Source organism: Pecten maximus, chromosome 3 (assembly GCF_902652985.1).
Source record: "Pecten maximus chromosome 3, xPecMax1.1, whole genome shotgun sequence".
Classification (NCBI taxonomy): Eukaryota; Metazoa; Mollusca; class Bivalvia; order Pectinida; family Pectinidae; genus Pecten; species Pecten maximus.
Genome location: NC_047017.1, coordinates 42727020 through 42747350, shown reverse-complemented (window position 1 = coordinate 42747350; position 20331 = coordinate 42727020). Strand labels below are relative to the sequence as shown.

General features: G+C 39.0%; 1 protein-coding gene across 4 annotated transcripts; it reads right to left on the bottom strand.

The window, feature by feature from the left end:
* Positions 1-2099: 2099 nt before the first annotated feature.
* Positions 2100-18682, bottom strand: LOC117324260 (protein phosphatase 1 regulatory inhibitor subunit 16B-like). Of its 4 annotated transcripts, none has more exons than XM_033880032.1 (2): positions 18552-18682; positions 2100-4717 (listed from the first exon to the last, which is right to left on the bottom strand). In XM_033880032.1, exon 2 carries the CDS (start codon positions 3681-3683, stop codon positions 3000-3002), a length of 684 nt encoding a protein of 227 aa, XP_033735923.1. In that variant the 5' UTR covers positions 3684-4717; positions 18552-18682; the 3' UTR covers positions 2100-2999. The 4 variants fall into 4 exon arrangements, with proteins under 4 accessions (XP_033735923.1, XP_033735926.1, XP_033735928.1 ...); XM_033880035.1 differs by lacking the exon at positions 18552-18682 and adding an exon at positions 18224-18329; XM_033880037.1 differs by lacking the exon at positions 18552-18682 and adding an exon at positions 18036-18054.
* Between the last annotated feature and the right edge of the window lie 1649 nt (positions 18683-20331).

Genomic DNA, 20331 nt, shown 5'->3' with positions numbered 1-20331 from the left:
TATACCCTATATTACGTACCTGTGGTCTAACCCCTCATTACCTATATACCCTATATTACGTACCTGTGATCTAACCTCTCAATACCTATATACACTATATTACGTACCTGTGGTCTAACTCACCATTACCTATGTACCCTATATAACGTACCTGTGGTCTATCCCCTCATTACCTATATACCCTATATTACGTACCTGTGGTCTAACCCCTCATTACCTATATACCCTATATTACGTACCTGTGATCTAACCTCTCATTACCTATATAAACTATATTACGTACCTGTGATCTAACCTCTATGGTTAATAAAGTAACACTGCAATTCTACCTCACCAAATCATTACCAAGTCAATTGGGAAAAATGATAACAAAATTGAGACTTTCAGCACACAATCTAGCTATAGAATCAGGAAGGTATAGGAATATTCCCAGGTGTCATAGGTATTGCATTAACTGTAATTCTTTAGAAGTTGAGGATGAATTTCATTTTTTACTCGTATGTCAAAAATATTCAACTCTTAGAGGAAAATATATAAAGAAATATTTTTGGAAAAAAACTTCAGTCTTCAAAGTAATAGAATTACTGAACACAAATAGTCTTAAAGAATTGAATTTGCTAGGAAGATTTATCAAAGAAGCTTTTAGTTGCAGAATTGTGTAAATATACTCGGTTTGTGTAGGTGTTGAGTTTTGATGTAACACGTTATTGCATAATAGTGTGCTTATACATTGTTGAACCTCCCGGTGTCCGTCTGTCGTGTTTACCAAATGGTATTATCTGATACTTTTTTTCCATGTCTCTATGACTGACTGTTATAAAAGTTCTCCTAGAATCCTTATTCTGTAACAGTGTATTATAATTAGTATCAAATCTGTGATTGGGGGCAGCCCTTGTAAGATTAAGTGGTTACAATGTAATTTTTTGCTGATGTTGCCAGTAGAGAATATGGTTGATTAATATTCCTCATAATATAGTACATATGTCGGTTAATCGGTTTCCGTATTTAATTATAATAAGTCAATTACGTTTTGTAATTTTATTATAATACATGTTGTATTCATATATATATATATATACATATATAAATACATGTATATTAATTTATGTACTGATGGGTCATAGACCTAAAGTCAATAAATGAATTGAACCTCTCAATACCTATATAAACTATATTACGTACCTGTGATCTAACCTCTCAATACCTATATAAACTATATTACGTACCTGTGGTCGAACCCCTCATTACCTATATACCCTATATTACGTACCTGTGGTCTAACCAATCATTACCTATATACCCTATATAACGTACCTGTGATCCAACCTCTCATTACCTATACATACTATATTACGTACCTGTGGTCTAACCCACCATTACCTATATACCCTATATTACGTACCTGTGGTCTAACCCCTCATTACCTATACATCCCGTATTACGTACCTGTGGTCTAACTAATCATTACCTATATACCCTATATTACGTACCTGTGGTCTAACCCTCATTACCTATATTACGTACCTGTGGTCTAACCCCCTCATTACCTATATACCCTATATAACGTACCTGTGATCTAACCTCTCATTACCTATATACCCTATATAACGTACCTGTGGTCTAACCACTCATTACCTATATACCCTATATTACGTACCTGTGATCTAACCCCTCATTACCTATATACCCTATATAACGTACCCGTGGACTAATCACTCATTACCTATATACCCTATATAACGTACCTGTGGTCTAACCCATCATTACCTATATACCCTATATAACGTACCTGTGGTCTAACCCATCATTACCTATATACCCTATATAACGTACCTGTGGTCTTACCCCTCATTACCTACATATGTGTATAACCAGTATTGAATACATGTAGTCTAACAGTATTCTACATTAGTCATTGTGGTAATTGCCATTGCACCATAAGCGCTGTACATGTTTACTATACAGTTGTTGTGGCTGTGTTAAACGTGTATTGCCTCTCGGGTTTTAATTAAAATTTCATCTAGGGAGGAGTTCCAACAGAACAAACAGGCTATTAATAGTTCTCCAAAAGAAATTCGCGAAACAACATAAGACACACGTTGACTTACACACCTTTCCCGTTTATTGCGGAACATTGTTCCATCAACAGCTCGATGTACATATACATCAATCTATACACGAATATTACACATATACATCAATCTACACATGCACATCAATCTACACACGCACGTTACATGTCTTCATAAGACACGTGCACACAAACAGATAAAACACCCTCGATTCACACTAATGAGATCCGCCAGTCTCTAGCGGCAATACACACACCTCATTAGACCAGCACACAATGCTCGGTACAGAAATACATTTTATGTTTTTTGTAAAAATAGCATTGTTGTTTCTACCAGATCTCGTGCACAAGCTCTTTTATACATAAACATGTACGTGTTAAAAATAGCAACCGAGATAAAATCTATATTTAAAATAGAATTCGAGATAGGTAAACTTTATAAACAACATAATGATAAATAACTTCTTTTTCCAAATTAAATATAATTATATTTCCTGAGCAATTATTCTATATTTCCGTCACGTCTTCATGATGTAATTAGTGACATACCCTCACTTTGTCAACGACTTGCCTCAAATCACGCTCAATAGAAAACCTAGGGATTTCTAGGTAAGAACCTTCAGTAACAGGGACTTACAACGAAACACGTGTAACCCATCATATTATACAATAGGACACCTTTAATTCTTATACCCTGTGCTCTAACAGTCACAACACTAGTATACAAATTTTGTTTTTATATATTTGTCTATTCTATCATATCATTATTCGTGATGAATTTAATCAGTGAAAGGAAGATGTATGTTGTTTGAAAGGAAGCATTTCTCTCGGCATTTGTGTTCAGGAGAGCTGCATTTAAACAAACCCCAGAATGTCTTATTGGTTAATATCGTTGATACAAGACGGTGACAAAAGAGGGGTTCCGGTATCACTCTATCTTCACCATTGGTTTGTTTTTCTTCTTTTGTTTGTTGTTGTTTTCCGTGTTCGTTACCCGTGTTCCCCCGTTTACAGTACCCGGAGCCACACTCACCTGTTTCTTAGCGACCTGTTTGAAGGTAATGGGGGACCGCTGCCACACGTATTTCACCAAAGTATACAATAATCTTAACACAAACATAGCAATCGTACGAAATTTCGACCACATATTAATTAACTTGTTCGTCACTAATGTCTGAAAGTATAATTCCGTTTGTATTCGGCTATACATTTCCGCAGTGAGCAGACGAACAATGCTTATATCCTTGGCAACGTCCACGGGTAACTCCATTTGCTTCGTCAAAGAAAACACATCGGCGCCAAACAATAGTAACAAACTTGAGATCTGTAGGAATCCACATGCGGAGGCTGTGTGCAAGGGACTAAATCCATGTATGTCCTTTGCGTTTACGTCCGAGTCTCCGCACAACAACATTTTGACGGCGTCCAAGTTTTTACTGAGGACGGCGTGGTGGAGGGCAGTTAATCCGACATGGTTTGTCTGATTGATGTTAAACTCACCTCTCCGATTATGTAAGATCTGGCCTAATTCATAAACATCGCCGTCTTGTATGACAGCATTGAGTACAGAATCAGCTGGGAAGGTGATCTTCCGGCTGTTTCCACCGGGCATGGTAACCACAATATACAGTTATTTTGTTAACAACGTCACTGTCTACAATGCTTTTGATTAACTCATCTCCTTTGCTGTTATCCCCAAATTAATATATAAACACCGATTCCATAACTCCTTGTCGTTTATGAGGATGAAATACATGTATGGCACTTTCTTTATTCTCCAGAATGACCATGTCTTACAGAATGTGTGCGCTCTAATTTCATCTATATATTTTGTCCACAAATAGCCGTAAGTCATTCCAACCTCTCCTCAAACCACGAGGATCCGCTTAATTAAAGGTACAGTGCCATTTACGCGAGACCTTCCCTAGACACACGCCGAACTCGTGTTTTCATTAGGAGCTGCCTACTGCAACTCTTATACAAACTACTGCTCTTAACAATCCTAATCACAGTTCAAGTACAGCAGACAGCGATCGAAGTCTCCTCAATCAGGAATTGGCAGACGACATATTTCCTTGTGGATAACTTTCAAACAAACCTGTCTGTCAGAATGGAACCTTGATTATCTCTATCCAGCAGACGGCCTGTTCACTCACCAAATACAACGATCATCTGCACGTAATCGGCTGCTTTGCACAGTGGTTTGACCTTTGACCTCGTGCAACATTCATCTCTAGAGGAAGCGCGTACAGATTTACTTTACTATAAAAATGTAAACAAGCACTGATAAAGCTGTAAAAATCTCTGAAAACTCGTGTTCTTACATACTATAGTAGTCCATGTCATAACTACACTGAGGCTGTAGTTGTGATGTAGGATAAATAATGCAGGTTTGTTCCTTATTAAGACCGCCTGAAACCTCTTGCGGTCAGAGTAAACAGGAGCCCGTTATTCATCGAGTGTAAGTTTATAAAAACATGACAACACGATTTAACCGCTGACTACGATCCGCCCTACAAAAACATGTGCTGCTATATAAGATATACAGGCCGGCTCTTTTAATACAACCTCTAGATCTGTCTGCCTGTAGTCAGGTACATGATGGCAAGTGGACGTACTGTGAACTCCGGACCAGCTAAGTCGGACCTAGAAATAGAAATACGTATTACTCTTGTTTATATATATCTTCATATCATCATCAACACACTCATACTTTATAAGTGTCAGACTGACTAATGGAGCACTGTAAAACAGGTTATCTATATATAGTTGACGGACACTCGTGACACTTCTCTGAGACACACTCAGGACACTTCTACAACAGGCCTAACTCATCAGTTTACTCATCAGTATACTTATATAGAAAACAACAGTTCTAACTCATAAATATACTAATATTGAAAACAACATTTCTAACTCATAAATATACTAATATTGAAAACAACAGTTCTAACTCATAAATATACTAATATAGAAAACAACATTTCTAATTCATCAGTACACTAAAATATAAAACAACAGTTCTAACTCATCAGTTTACTCATCAGTATACTTATACAGAAAACAACTGCTCTAACTCATAAATATACTAATACAGAAAACAACAGTTCTAACTCTTCAGTACACTGATATATAAAACAACATTTCTTACTCTTCAGTACACTGAGATAGAAAACAACAGTTCTAACTCATCAGTACACTGATATTGAAAACAACAGTTCTAACTCATCAGTACTATGATATAGAAAACAACAGTTCTAACTCATCGGTACACTAATATAGAAACAACATTTCTAACTCATCAGTATACTAATATAGAAACAACAGTTCTAACTCATAAATATACTAATATTGAAAACAACAGTTCTAATTCATCAGTACTATGATATATAAAACAACAGTTCTAACTCATCAGTACTATGATATAGAAAACAACAGTTCAGCATTATACCAATATTGAAATAAAACCTCCAATTCCAATTGATCAATATAGCAGTATCGAAATGAAACAATTGGAGATCAACAGTATACCTATCCGTCCTTATCTATAAGTATAACCCTTTTGGTTCGTTCTGTTACAGGTGGTCATTTAAAAACACAATCTTTAAGACAATATTTTGGACCGTGATAATTTTCTTCCTGTAATGGTTACTATTTCTAATCGATTGTATATCTATGAGGATTCGTCTTTGCTTTCACAGTTCTAGTTATTTTCTGACGATGGTAGTGCTTGTTTTTGTGGACTTTGGTTTGGCGGACGTATGCATAACAGCAGTCCCCAGGTGGCGACACATATTGACGACTCGATGTAATCACCAAGGCTCCGTTAATGAAGACATTGCCCAACTTTTGAGACCAATTATTTACGCCGAGAACTCGTTTAGATGAGTCGTGTGCTTTCGGAATATCAATGAGTCTAATTATGTAATCAGGGCTATGGAAAATTTTTATATTCTGAAACCGTGGAAAACATGAAAACATGTTATCTGCAAAACAGAAACAACATGTTGACAATATTCTAAAACTAAAGCTTTACATACATAGACAAGTACACAGCTGAAATATACCATTTCCTGAAAATGAGGAGGACCTCAAGCTGTTGAATACTTGGGCATACAATGGGTACATTATCTATACCTTAAACTTTGAAGGACCTAAATCAAATGTATAGGAAAACACATGCCTGTGCAAAGTCTACGTTATTATCTGGATAATTTGCGGATTCAAATCTATACACTACACTTGCAGATACACTGAACATGACATGGGTTTGACATTTAGGTATACAATCGTCTTTGATGTAAACTTCGCCATTGTCTGGTTTTGACATTTCAGAGGAAAACAAGATAATAAGCTAGAATATCGTCAACACGTCAACATGCAGATCCAAACAGACCTGGAACAAACAAGGTACCCGCCTCAGACGGATCGATCGGACAGTCACTCCCGTGGATAATGGAGGTGACAGCGTATGGATTACCAATGTATTAAGCTGGAGCAGTGTTATGAGTTTATCAAAATTAATCACTATATAACTACGTTGTGTATGGTTGTGTGATGCCTGGTAATGGTAGGGGTTCATGTCTGTTAATGTCGGGGCACGATATGTTGATTTTTATAATGATATATAGAGTGCCTTTGATGTTTTGTATGATAATGATGAAACACCGTGGCTTGATAATGGTAATGACCTTACATCACACCTTGTTTGACACTATCCGTTTTAATGGCGCCTCTTTGTCATAGTAAGCCGCTGACAAATGTCTATCGTGGAATGGCTTTGCTGTCCCTTAATATTACTTTGTCAACAAAGATTAATCAAGAGATTTGTGTGTGTATATTGATGTTGATAGATAAACATTTTGATTCTTTTAGACATTTTCTGGACTAAAAGTGACCATACAAACAAGTTGACTAGGTGATATTACATGAAGACGTTCTCCTTTGTTCCTGAATCAGCGTGGACGTGTTGCACAAAGACACCTTCTGATATAACATTCCACATTCTATACCGTGATGATAAAAGAAGTCGGAACGTCTTCCGTTTGGAACTGGTCTGGGTTGAGCCACTGGTCAAATCGAGGATTGTGAACAAGAATATCTGCCTTTTGTCCATTAGACTCTGCTCCATCAGTCAAGATTCCTGATCAAACGAGAGCTGATTGTTATCGTTGGTTTGGTTTGAGCTTCAGAATTTTCCACATGATTTCACTTGAAACGAGCGAGGCGGAGGCGGTGATAGCTAAGCGTATTACAATGTAAATGCAGTAAAACAAATTCGTAAAAGTTTATAGATAAACAATAATAACGAACCTGCATGAACATTTTCATGATTCCAATGGTCAAGTAGGAAAACAAACAAACAAACAAACAGGCAAATAGTGACCCACGACAGCCCAACCAGGACTCGTTAAATGAAACAAAGCATACTACTTTTGGTTAATATTCATAAGATTTTAAGCATAATCCACTAACACGGTTTTAAAAGTGACATGCGTTTTTCTCTGACATGAAGAAAAAGCAAAACTCTGGAATATGTTGTAACCAGGGCAGTTGTTTCCCAGTCAGGGTCAAAGTCCCCAAACGACTGGATCATATGTGAATGGCGACTATATAAAAAGATCAGTTTCTTGTAGAAAAAGTGGCGAAAATGCCAAGAAATTGCAATGACTTAAAATGTACGACCCAACAAAATACACAGAACAGTCAAGGATGTGGTTTAGTTGCTCTTTCTAAGTCGGTTTTAAGAGGAGCATCTGTAAAAAGATCGAGGAAATATATGGCGCCCTGATTGCAGAATTGACAACTTGAAGGGTCATGTACCAGAGGAGAGAACGAGGGAATAAAATCTAGCTGCAGTAAACATGTACAAAGATGATTTAATATCACAAATGAGTCAAAGACAAACCAACAGTATATTATGGAGATAACCGAGTCTGAGGATAAAACGGTAACAAATCTTTAGAGCATTAGATGAAACCCGAAATAAACGAAAACAATCGTTCTGATATGAATCATCAAAATACGAGGAAAGGAAATAATTCGGGCGGGGAATAAGGTTCGGGTGGAGTTATAGATAGATTCAGTGAACGACCCTGGAACATAAAACACGTGTCAAGAAAGGTCATACTTAACTTAAAAACTAAATCTTTAGCCGTTCAGTAACCGTTTAATACGTTAATAATTAAGATAAGAATGGCTCCGAACATCTATCGATACCATCATTTCATCATCGGTGTCGTTTTTTCTCCTTTATCGATTTCAGTAACATTTATATGGGAAATGATTTTCAGCCGCATACTCCCAACTAACCTTAAATTCTAGTTGTACACATGTATTAATGGCAATTTAAGATGCTCATTCAAGCTCTCCTAACATTAAATGTCACGGAGCCGGGAACGAGGCTACAAAAACGTAGCCGTTGTTTACATATCGAGTATACGTGAACTTGCCAAATAATGCCTTCATTTGAACATATTAGCAAAATACACTCGTAATAAGTGATCAATATAAACAAACATACAACTAAATATTTGAAATATACCAATATGCAAACAAGAAAACATCGATGAAATTCAGATCAGCAAGGATGACAATGTTCGAGGAATGCGGAAAAAGCTAGACAGAAATTACACATGTAAATGTACAGTAAATGGACGTCCGGCAAAATCGGAATTCGAGTATATTCCTTTTTCTTCTCTTGCTCAGTTCCAACGGATCAATCCTTTTTCTAAGGAAATCCTGGAGTTTTGCCGATTTCAGTCCCTTTTCGTTTCTTTTTGGCAGAAGATGTCTGCGTTTTGGCAGGCTCACACTTTTTGTGTTCCGCAATTTTGTGCTGACTGATAACCCGCCTATTGCATTGTGGGACTATTTGCATAAAAACTTGGTCCGTCAGATCCAGTTATTATTTTTGGGAATTTCCCAAATGCTTCCATAAATACAAATTTTCCTCCACGGTTTTCATTCGCGATAATTTGTTAGTTTTATCTTAAGTCTGAAAACTGTAAAGAAAACTATAAACATTTATATGTATATCTTTGGGAATATGGGGCTTTAAAAAGAACTGCTGATTTTCCTACAATGAGGCAGTAACGTAAGAAGAGATATGCAAAATTACTGTACAGGTAAGATCTCATAAACAGAAAATATTACACAGCGTCCTTTTTTATGTTAAGACTTGATTCGCTTGAGCCGGGTTATGTCTCAGGGTTAATACGTGATGTTTACCTGTCTATCATGTGTCGTTATCGAATCAAATACACGTGGAACGTTCGCACGTGACAAGCGACATTTTATCAATTTTGACGCGTATATTCCATTCCATTTAGAAATTGCGCCGATACATCACATGGTTTCCAGATTTACGGGTAATATAGGATGTAATTAAATAGACTATCCTTGTGTTTAGGCCGAGATTGGTGCGGAAATAGGATTCTGTGGGCTGTCGTTACTCGCTAAAGGATCTGTCTTTAATTTCCGCGTGCTTTCTAACTGCTATCTTACCACTAGTAATTTATACTTGCGCTGTACATTCGCTGATTTAGGTCCAGAATAGTAGCACGGTGTGAGGTCAGTACTTTATTGTGTATAAATAGACTCCTGAATGTTGATAGTAGCTAAAGAGTTGATAAAGTAACACGCTATGATCAGTAAGTTGTCGGATACCAGGGACGTGACTATTTAGATATCTTGGAATACGCAAGCATGGTATCGACGGACTTCGGTTCGGTGTCTGTATGATTGTTACGTGATACATTGATTTTCTGACCTATTTTAACGGGATAAACCGTTGGAACCTTGCAATATTGACGAGATTGTTTCTTGGAGTAATAAAACACAAGGGAATGTGTCTACTACGACCGGCAAACAACCATTAACGCCGTGTAAAATATACATAATGTTTTGGTTGGGAAAGATCCTGGCGAATTCTATAATCTACAGCAATGCTGTACGGAGTCATGGAAAAAGGAAGTTGATTAAAGGTTTCGTCCTGGAACACTGTGATGTTGGTAGCAATTTCAAACCACGGTTCACATCATAATGAAATTGAATGAAACTTCTAACTGAACGCTAGTTATCTTAATGATCCTACTTTGGTTATTGTCTGAAAGACATCAAAGCATGACTATGTCTACAGAACACAATAGACTTGATTACTTGCTTTAAGTATCATTTCTCTCCACTAGGCCGCGCCCATTAATAAAAGTGGGTATAGTAGGAAAAACTCCGAAATGCAATTTCGTCTATAGAATATATTCGATTAGGTTTCTATGAAATATATTTATAATTTTATACAACTCGAGGTTTTCTGGAGTATGTTATAAACGCGACATCGACATTCATAAATAATTTCGCATCTTTTTGTTTGTAAAGATTGGAAATCGAGGTAATTGGAGCGCAAATCCTGATGAACTGCCAAAACGTGAAGGCAAGCTTTTTATCATAAGTGTGCACTTGAGGGACTACTTCAAGTACAATAAGACCAGCTACAGTGTGGTATATTTAGAAACTTCTACGTCTATATAGTTACTAAAGTGAAGCCAGACGGTATAGCTTTAGCGCGCGGAAACGATTGGGTTTATTGATGATGATCTGCCGTGGATTACTACAGCCCGTGTCGCAACTTACGGGAAACGTTAATCAGTTACGGGTTAGGGTCTTTAACACGCTTTTATACGTTGCATGGGGTGTACCTATATCAGATTTGGGTCTCGCCCACTATGTCACCAGAGAAAACCACTTACAACGAAATTGAAGTGACCACGAGTCCCGGATTCTCTTAGACGCTTGTAATTCATTAAAGAACACGTATTACAAGCGTCAACAGGGTAAGTATCTTTTTAATGCGGACTGAGGAAAAGGAAAATGTTCCTGTTCAGCATTTGGAAAAATCAGGCGGTGTGTGAAAGAGAGTAGATCGTAGTGAGGCGGCACTATAATATGAGACTTGAGAAATGTCTTGTCAACTGTAGACGGGGGTTGTCGTAACGCTACACCGAACCAAAGTGTATTCAATAAAACAAGTCTTACTCGCATGTTGAAACACTCCACATCTATAGTAACTCACATTTTAACTAGATTTTGTATTCCAACCTACAATTAATTACGTATTCTCTCTTCCGACCATAAATCTGTAATGTTACTTGTTTCCATGGTAACACAGATCGACATATGTATCAGTCGGTAAGACTACAACAGAACGTGTCCCCATTATAACACGTACTACCACAGCGTTAACACTTGTTACAGATAGTATTCACTTGGTGACAGGTGTTCAACAACAATCGCTTATTTCAAGATGTGGTGTTTGATTAACTAACAAATATTTAAAATTCTTTTGTATTTCATATCTCTGAAAATAAGTTTCAATTCCAAATAAATACAATATTAGTTGTGAATTAAATGCTTTTGGGAATACACGATAGGTGATATTTGCGTTGGATCCTCTTTAAAGCTAACTTTGCCTTGGACTAATTGAGCCCTTGGTTCCTCCAGTACCTAGATTCACCATTGTACAGCATGGTACAGTGTATATCAAGTCAAAAGTCCGAAAAGGTGATCATGTTTGTGTATATTATGTGAGGAGGTCATCGGACTTATGCATCGATAATTATGAAAGTATCACAGATTCTAACGTGCACATATAAGTGAGTGAAGACAGGGTACGGTATGTCACGTGTTCAGGTGTAATAGCGCGGAATATGACATCAACATGGCACTAAGAGACAGACCACAACCTTCAGTCTGTATGACACTAAGAGACAGACCACAACCTTCAGCCTGTAAATGACACTAAGAGACAGATCACAACCTTCAGTCTGTATGACACTAAGAGACAGATCACAACCTTCAGTCTGTATGACACTAAGAGACAGACCACAACCTTCAGCCTATAAATGACACTAAGAGACAGATCACAACCTTCAGTCTGTATGACACTAAGAGACAGATCACAATCTTCAGCCTGTATGACACTAAGAGACAGACCACAACCTTCAGTCTGTATGACACTAACAGACAGACCACAACCTTCAGTCTGTAAATGACACTAAGAGACAGATCACAACCTTCAGTCTGTATGACACTAAGAGACAGACCACAACCTTCAGTCTGTAAATGGCACTAATAGACAGACCACAACCTTCAGTCTGTATGACACTAAGAGACAGACCACAACCTTCAGTCTGTATGACACTAAGAGACAGACCACAACCTTCAGTCTGTATGACACTAACAGGCAGACCACAACCTTCAGTCTGTAAATGACACTAAGAGACAGATCACAACCTTCAGTCTGTATGACACTAAGAGACAGACCACAACCTTCAGTCTATATGACACTAAGAGACAGACTACAACCTTCAGCCTATAAATGGCACTAAGAGACAGACCACAACCTTCAGTCTGTATGACACTAATAGACAGACCACAACCTTCAGTCTGTATGACACTAATAGACAGACCACAACCTTCAGCCTGTAAATGGCACTAATAGACAGACCACAACCTTCAGCCTGTATGACACTAAGAGACAGACCACAGCCTTCAGCCTATATGACACTAAGAGACGGACCACAACCTTCAGTCTGTATGACACTAAGAGACAGATCACAACCTTCAGTCTGCATGACACTAACAGACAGACCACAACCTTCAGTCTGTATGACACTAAGAGACAGACCACAACCTTCAGTCTATATGACACTAAGAGACAGACTACAACCTTCAGCTTATAAATGGCACTAAGAGACAGACCACAACCTTCAGTCTGTATGACACTAACAGACAGACCACAACCTTCAGTCTGTATGACACTAAGAGACAGACCACAACCTTCAGCCTGTAAATGGCACTAATAGACAGACCACAACCTTCAGTCTGTATGACACTAAGAGACAGACCACAACCTTCAGTCTGTATGACACTAAGAGACAGACCACAACCTTCAGTCTGTATGACACTAAGAGACAGACCACAACCTTCAGTCTGTAAATGGCACTAATAGACAGACCACAACCTTCAGTCTGTATGACACTAATAGACAGACCACAACCTTCAGCCTATATGACACTAAGAGACAGACCACAACCTTCAGTCTGTATGACACTAAGAGACAGACCACAACCTTCAGTCTGTATGACACTAAGAGACAGACCACAACCTTCAGTCTGTAAATGGCACTAATAGACAGACCACAACCTTCAGCCTGTAAATGACACTAATAGACAGACCACAACCTTCAGTCTGTATGACACTAAGAGACAGACCACAACCTTTAGTCTGTATGACACTAACAGACAGACCACAACCTTCAGTCTGTAAATGACACTAAGAGACAGACCACAACCTTCAGTCTGTATGACACTAAGAGACAGACCACAACCTTCAGTCTGTATGGTACTAAGAGACAGACCACAACCTTCAGTCTGTATGGCACTAAGACACAGACCACAACCTTCAGCCTGTAAATGGCACTAATAGACAGACCACAACCTTCAGTCTGTATGACACTAAGAGACAGACCACAACCTTCAGTCTGTATGACACTAATAGACAGACCACAACCTTCAGTCTGTATGACACTAAGAGACAGACCACAACCTTCAGCCTGTAAATGGCACTAATAGACAGACCACAACCTTCAGTCTGTATGACACTAAGAGACAGACCACAACCTTCAGTCTGTAAATGGCACTAATAGACAGACCACAACCTTCAGTCTGTATGACACTAAGAGACAGACCACAACCTTCAGTCTGTATGACACTAAGAGACAGACCACAACCTTCAGTCTGTATGACACTAACAGACAGACCACAACCTTCAGTCTGTAAATGACACTAAGAGACAGATCACAACCTTCAGTCTGTATGACACTAAGAGACAGACCACACCCTTCAGTCTATATGACACTAAGAGACAGACTACAACCTTCAGCCTATAAATGGCACTAAGAGACAGACCACAACCTTCAGTCTGTATGACACTAATAGACAGACCACAACCTTCAGCCTGTAAATGGCACTAATAGACAGACCACAACCTTCAGCCTGTATGACACTAAGAGACAGACCACAGCCTTCAGCCTATATGACACTAAGAGACGGACCACAACCTTCAGTCTGTATGACACTAAGAGACAGACCACAACCTTCAGTCTGTATGACACTAACAGACAGACCACAACCTTCAGCCTGTATGACACTAAGAGACAGACCACAACCTTCAGTCTGTAAATGACACTAAGAGACAGACCACAACCTTCAGCCTGTATGACACTAAGAGACAGACCACAACCTTCAGTCTGTATGACACTAAGAGACAGACCACAACCTTCAGTCTGTATGACACTAAGAGACAGACCACAACCTTCAGTCTGTATGACACTAAGAGACAGACCACAACCTTCAGCCTATAAATGGCACTAAGAGACAGACCACAACCTTCAGTCTGTATGACACTAATAGACAGACCACAACCTTCAGTCTGTATGACACTAATAGACAGACCACAACCTTCAGCCTGTAAATGGCACTAATAGACAGACCACAACCTTCAGCCTGTATGACACTAAGAGACAGACCACAACCTTCAGTCTGTATGACACTAAGAGACAGATCACAACCTTCAGTCTGTATGACACTAAGAGACAGACCACAACCTTCAGTCTGTATGACACTAATAGACAGACCACAACCTTCAGTCTGTATGACACTAAGAGACGGACCACAACCTTTAGTCTGTAAATGGCACTAATAGACAGACCACAACCTTCAGTCTGTATGACACTAAGAGACAAACCACAACCTTCAGTCTGTAAATGGCACTAATAGACAGACCACAACCTTCAGCCTGTAAATGACACTAATAGACAGACCACAACCTTCAGTCTGTATGACACTAAGAGACAGACCACAACCTTCAGTCTGTATGACACTAACAGACAGACCACAACCTTCAGTCTGTAAATGACACTAAGAGACAGACCACAACCTTCAGTCTGTATGACACTAAGAGACAGACCACAACCTTCAGTCTGTAAATGGCACTAATAGACAGACCACAACCTTCAGTCTGTATGACACTAAGATACAGACCACAACCTTCAGTCTGTATGACACTAAGATACAGACCACAACCTTCAGTCTGTAAATGACACTAATAGACCGACCACAACCTTCAGTCTGTATGACACTAATAGACAGACCACAACCTTCAGTCTGTATGACACTAAGAGACAGACCACAACCTTCAGCCTGTAAATGGCACTAATAGACAGACCACAACCTTCAGTCTGTATGACACTAAGAGACAGACCACAACCTTCAGCCTGTATGACACTAAGAGACAGACCACAACCTTCAGTCTGTATGGCACTAAGAGACAGACCACAACCTTCAGTCTGTATGACACTAAGAGACGGACCACAACCTTCAGTCTGTATGACACTAACAGACAGACCACAACCTTCAGTCTGTATGACACTAAGAGACAGACCACAACCTTCAGTCTGTAAATGGCACTAATAGACAGACCACAACCTTCAGTCTGTATGACACTAAGAGACAGACCACAACCTTCAGTCTGTATGACACTAAGAGACAGACCACAACCTTCAGTCTGTATGACACTAACAGACAGACCACAACCTTCAGTCTGTAAATGACACTAAGAGACAGATCACAACCTTCAGTCTGTATGACACTAAGAGACAGACCACACCCTTCAGTCTATATGACACTAAGAGACAGACTACAACCTTCAGCCTATAAATGGCACTAAGAGACAGACCACAACCTTCAGTCTGTATGACACTAATAGACAGACCACAACCTTCAGCCTGTAAATGGCACTAATAGACAGACCACAACCTTCAGCCTGTATGACACTAAGAGGCAGACCACAGCCTTCAGCCTATATGACACTAAGAGACGGACCACAACCTTCAGTCTGTATGACACTAAGAGACAGACCACAACCTTCAGTCTGTATGACACTAACAGACAGACCACAACCTTCAGCCTGTATGACACTAAGAGACAGACTACAACCTTCAGTCTGTAAATGACACTAAGAGACAGACCACAACCTTCAGCCTGTATGACACTAAGAGACAGACCACAACCTTCAGTCTGTATGACACTAAGAGACAGACCACAACCTTCAGTCTGTATGACACTAAGAGACAGACCACAACCTTCAGTCTGTATGACACTAAGAGACAGACTACAACCTTCAGCCTATAAATGGCACTAAGAGACAGACCACAACCTTCAGTCTGTATGACACTAATAGACAGACCACAACCTTCAGTCTGTATGACACTAATAGACAGACCACAACCTTCAGCCTGTAAATGGCACTAATAGACAGACCACAACCTTCAGCCTGTATGACACTAAGAGACAGACCACAGCCTTCAGTCTGTATGACACTAAGAGACAGATCACAACCTTCAGTCTGTATGACACTAAGAGACAGACCACAACCTTCAGTCTGTATGACACTAATAGACAGACCACAACCTTCAGTCTGTATGACACTAAGAGACGGACCACAACCTTTAGTCTGTAAATGGCACTAATAGACAGACCACAACCTTCAGTCTGTATGACACTAAGAGACAAACCACAACCTTCAGTCTGTAAATGGCACTAATAGACAGACCACAACCTTCAGCCTGTAAATGACACTAATAGACAGACCACAACCTTCAGTCTGTATGACACTAAGAGACAGACCACAACCTTCAGTCTGTATGACACTAACAGACAGACCACAACCTTCAGTCTGTAAATGACACTAAGAGACAGACCACAACCTTCAGTCTGTATGACACTAAGAGACAGACCACAACCTTCAGTCTGTAAATGGCACTAATAGACAGACCACAACCTTCAGTCTGTATGACACTAAGATACAGACCACAACCTTCAGTCTGTAAATGACACTAATAGACAGACCACAACCTTCAGCCTGTAAATGGCACTAAGAGACAGACCACAACCTTCAGTCTGTAAATGGCACTAATAGACAGACCACAACCTTCAGTCTGTATGACACTAAGAGACAGACCACAACCTTCAGTCTGTATGACACTAATAGACAGACCACAACCTTCAGCCTGTAAATGGCACTAAGAGACAGACCACAACCTTCAGTCTGTAAATGGAACTAAGAGACAGACCACAACCTTCAGTCTGTAAATGGCACTAAGAGACAGACCACAACCTTCAGTCTGTATGACACTAATAGACAGACCACAACCTTCAGTCTGTAAATGACACTAATAGACAGACCACAACCTTCAGTCTGTATGGCACTAAGAGACAGACCACAACCTTCAGTCTGTAAATGACACTAAGAGACAGACCACAACCTTCAGTCTGTAAATGACACTAATAGACAGACCACAACCTTCAGTCTGTAAATGACACTATCTTTTGACGACGAAAGACTGTGATTTAATCAAGAGGGCCACGTTATGGCGATACTTTTGTGTTTTCCAGAGAGTGTTGAATCTGAATTCTACACACACACATTCCCTGATACAAAATTAGGTTTGCCCACACTGGATAATACAATTAATTTGCGGCTTATGGCTAGGTTATTTTGGGATATTAATCAACAGGTAATACTGATACCACATACAAACCACAACTACTACTACCCAAAACAAAAATTACATACATACTTTCGTGTCGATGTCGATTTCCATTAGGCCGAGGTGGTATAATTTGATACAAACATGTCATTATCATTGTATGATTTCACGGACTCTGCGTCTGATGTCTGACAGCACGGACAGAGAGTGTCAACTACACAGACAAACCGGAAACCGTAGACATGACAATTCTAATTGATACTGTCCAGTCCTTCACGGCCAATACTGGCGCTGGTATCAAACTTAATAACAGGCGCAATAAATGAACTCAGTAATTACCGAAATTAAACAACATACCTCAAATACAGCTTCCCTTCATAAACTGTAAGTCCGAACAAACAGGCTATTCCATCAATTACAGTAAAACAGACCGGAAGTGGCTCTAAACACAATTTTGTTTAAGAGTCAGGCATATCTTTAGAAATACAGACCGGAAGTCGGTTCTAACCTTGAAGTCGGCCATTACAAGTGGGCTGCAACTTTACCTTAAGTTGGACATCACCTTCAGTAACACAAACAGGAAGTGAATCGAAACCCAAGAGTTCGGTATCACATTCAGGAACACTGCAGGATGTGCAGATCCGACATCAAGTAATACAGTTTAATTATCATACAATAAGTACAAATATGTTATGCTTCATCTTATTGAATCCTATTCGATGATGTCATTGATGTGTTCAGTGACAAAACGACGTCCATTGTAAACAATATGGAGCTTACACTGTCTGAACTCACTGACGTCATACCGTTATGGCAAATCACTTGAGATAACCTTATCTCTGTCAAACCCCAAACTCAACTACAATAACTTACATATCATCTCGTCGGGATAGGTAGAGCTGTCTGTCGTTGTTGTGCAGGAGATACACTGGTCTAGATAATAAACTCCAGGACGTATCCACGTTGTTATACTGTACTGTACGAGGCCACAACGTGACATCAGATCAAACAGGACACAATTAATGTATCTCGAGATTGAATGTATATATATACCTGTATACTCTCTGCAGGTCGAGAGCAGTGACAACTCACAACAGAACACTACACAATTCGTGTATAATTTCCTGGTGGCTGCTCGACAAAAGGGTCCTGTTAGTAACATTTTAATAATGGACGAATTGAACATATATTGTAGCTCCATCTGCATCCGAGCGGAAATTTTACATGATGCTAATTAAGTTAAGCTGTCTCGGAACACCTTACAAATTTTCTCTACTCATAAAACTATCCCTCAAAACAGACCATTACAATCTTTCTAGGACTTAAAATCCTCTCCTAAGACATCCATATTATAATCGAACTCACCGAATGCATCACTTTGCATCGGGAAATAGTATATTTAACACTTGATTGTGTGTACAGAAGTACTCTTATAAAATATAACGAAAGTAGATTTTCTGTCTCTTTGTTTCTTTATTATTTTGTGAATATTTGTGAATATTTGTGACTCTTTGTAACTGTGTAACCTTGTGAATATCTATGACTCTTTGTAGCTGGGTAACCTTGTGAATATCTATGACTCTTTGCCACTTTGTTACCTTGTGAATATCTGTGACTCTTTGTAACTGTGTTACCTTGTGACTATCTATGACTCTTTGCCACTTTGTTACTTTGTGATTATCTGTGACTCTTTGTAACTGTGTAACCTTGTCAATATCTATGACCCTTTGCCACTTTGTTACCTTGTGAATATCTGTGACCCTTTGCCACTTTGTTACCTTGTAAATATCTGTCAGTCTTTGTAACTCCTGTTAACTAGTGAATATTTGTGACTCTTTGTAACTGTGTTACCTTGTGAATATCTATGACTCTGTCACCTTGTGAATATCTGTGACTCTGTCACCTTGTGAATATCTGTGACTCTTTGCCACTTTGTTACCTTGTGAATAGCTTTGACTCTTTGTTACCTTGTGAATATCTGTAACTCTTTGTAACTGTGTAACCTTGTCAATAGCTTTGACTCTTTGCCACTTTGTTACCTCGTGACTATCTGTGACTCAATGTAACTTTGTAACCTAGTGAATATCTGTGACTCTGTCACCTTGTGAATATCTGTGACTCTTTGCCACTTTGTTACCTTGTAAATAGCTTTGACTCTTTGTTACCTTGTGAATATCTGTAACTCTTTGTAACTGTGTAACCTTGTCAATAGCTTTGACTCTTTGTAACTGTGTAACCTTGTGAATATCTGTGACTCTGTCACCTTGTGAATATCTGACTCTTTATCACTTTGTTAGCTTGTGAATATCTGTGACCCTTTGCCACTTTGTTAGCTTGTGAATATCTGACTCTTTGCCACTTTGTTACCTTGTGAATATCTGACTCTTTGCCACTTTGTTACCTTGTAAATATCTGTCAGTCTTTGTAACTCCTGTAAACTAGTTAATATTTGTGACTCTTTGTAACTGTGTTACCTTGTGAATATCTGTGACTCTGTCACCTTGTGAATATCTGATTCTTTGCCACTTTGTTAGCTTGTGAATATCTGTGACTCTTTGTAACTGTGTTACCTTGTGAATATCTGTGACCCTTTGCCACTTTGTTACCTTGTGAATATCTGTGACTCTTTGTCACTCTGTTACCTTGTGAATAT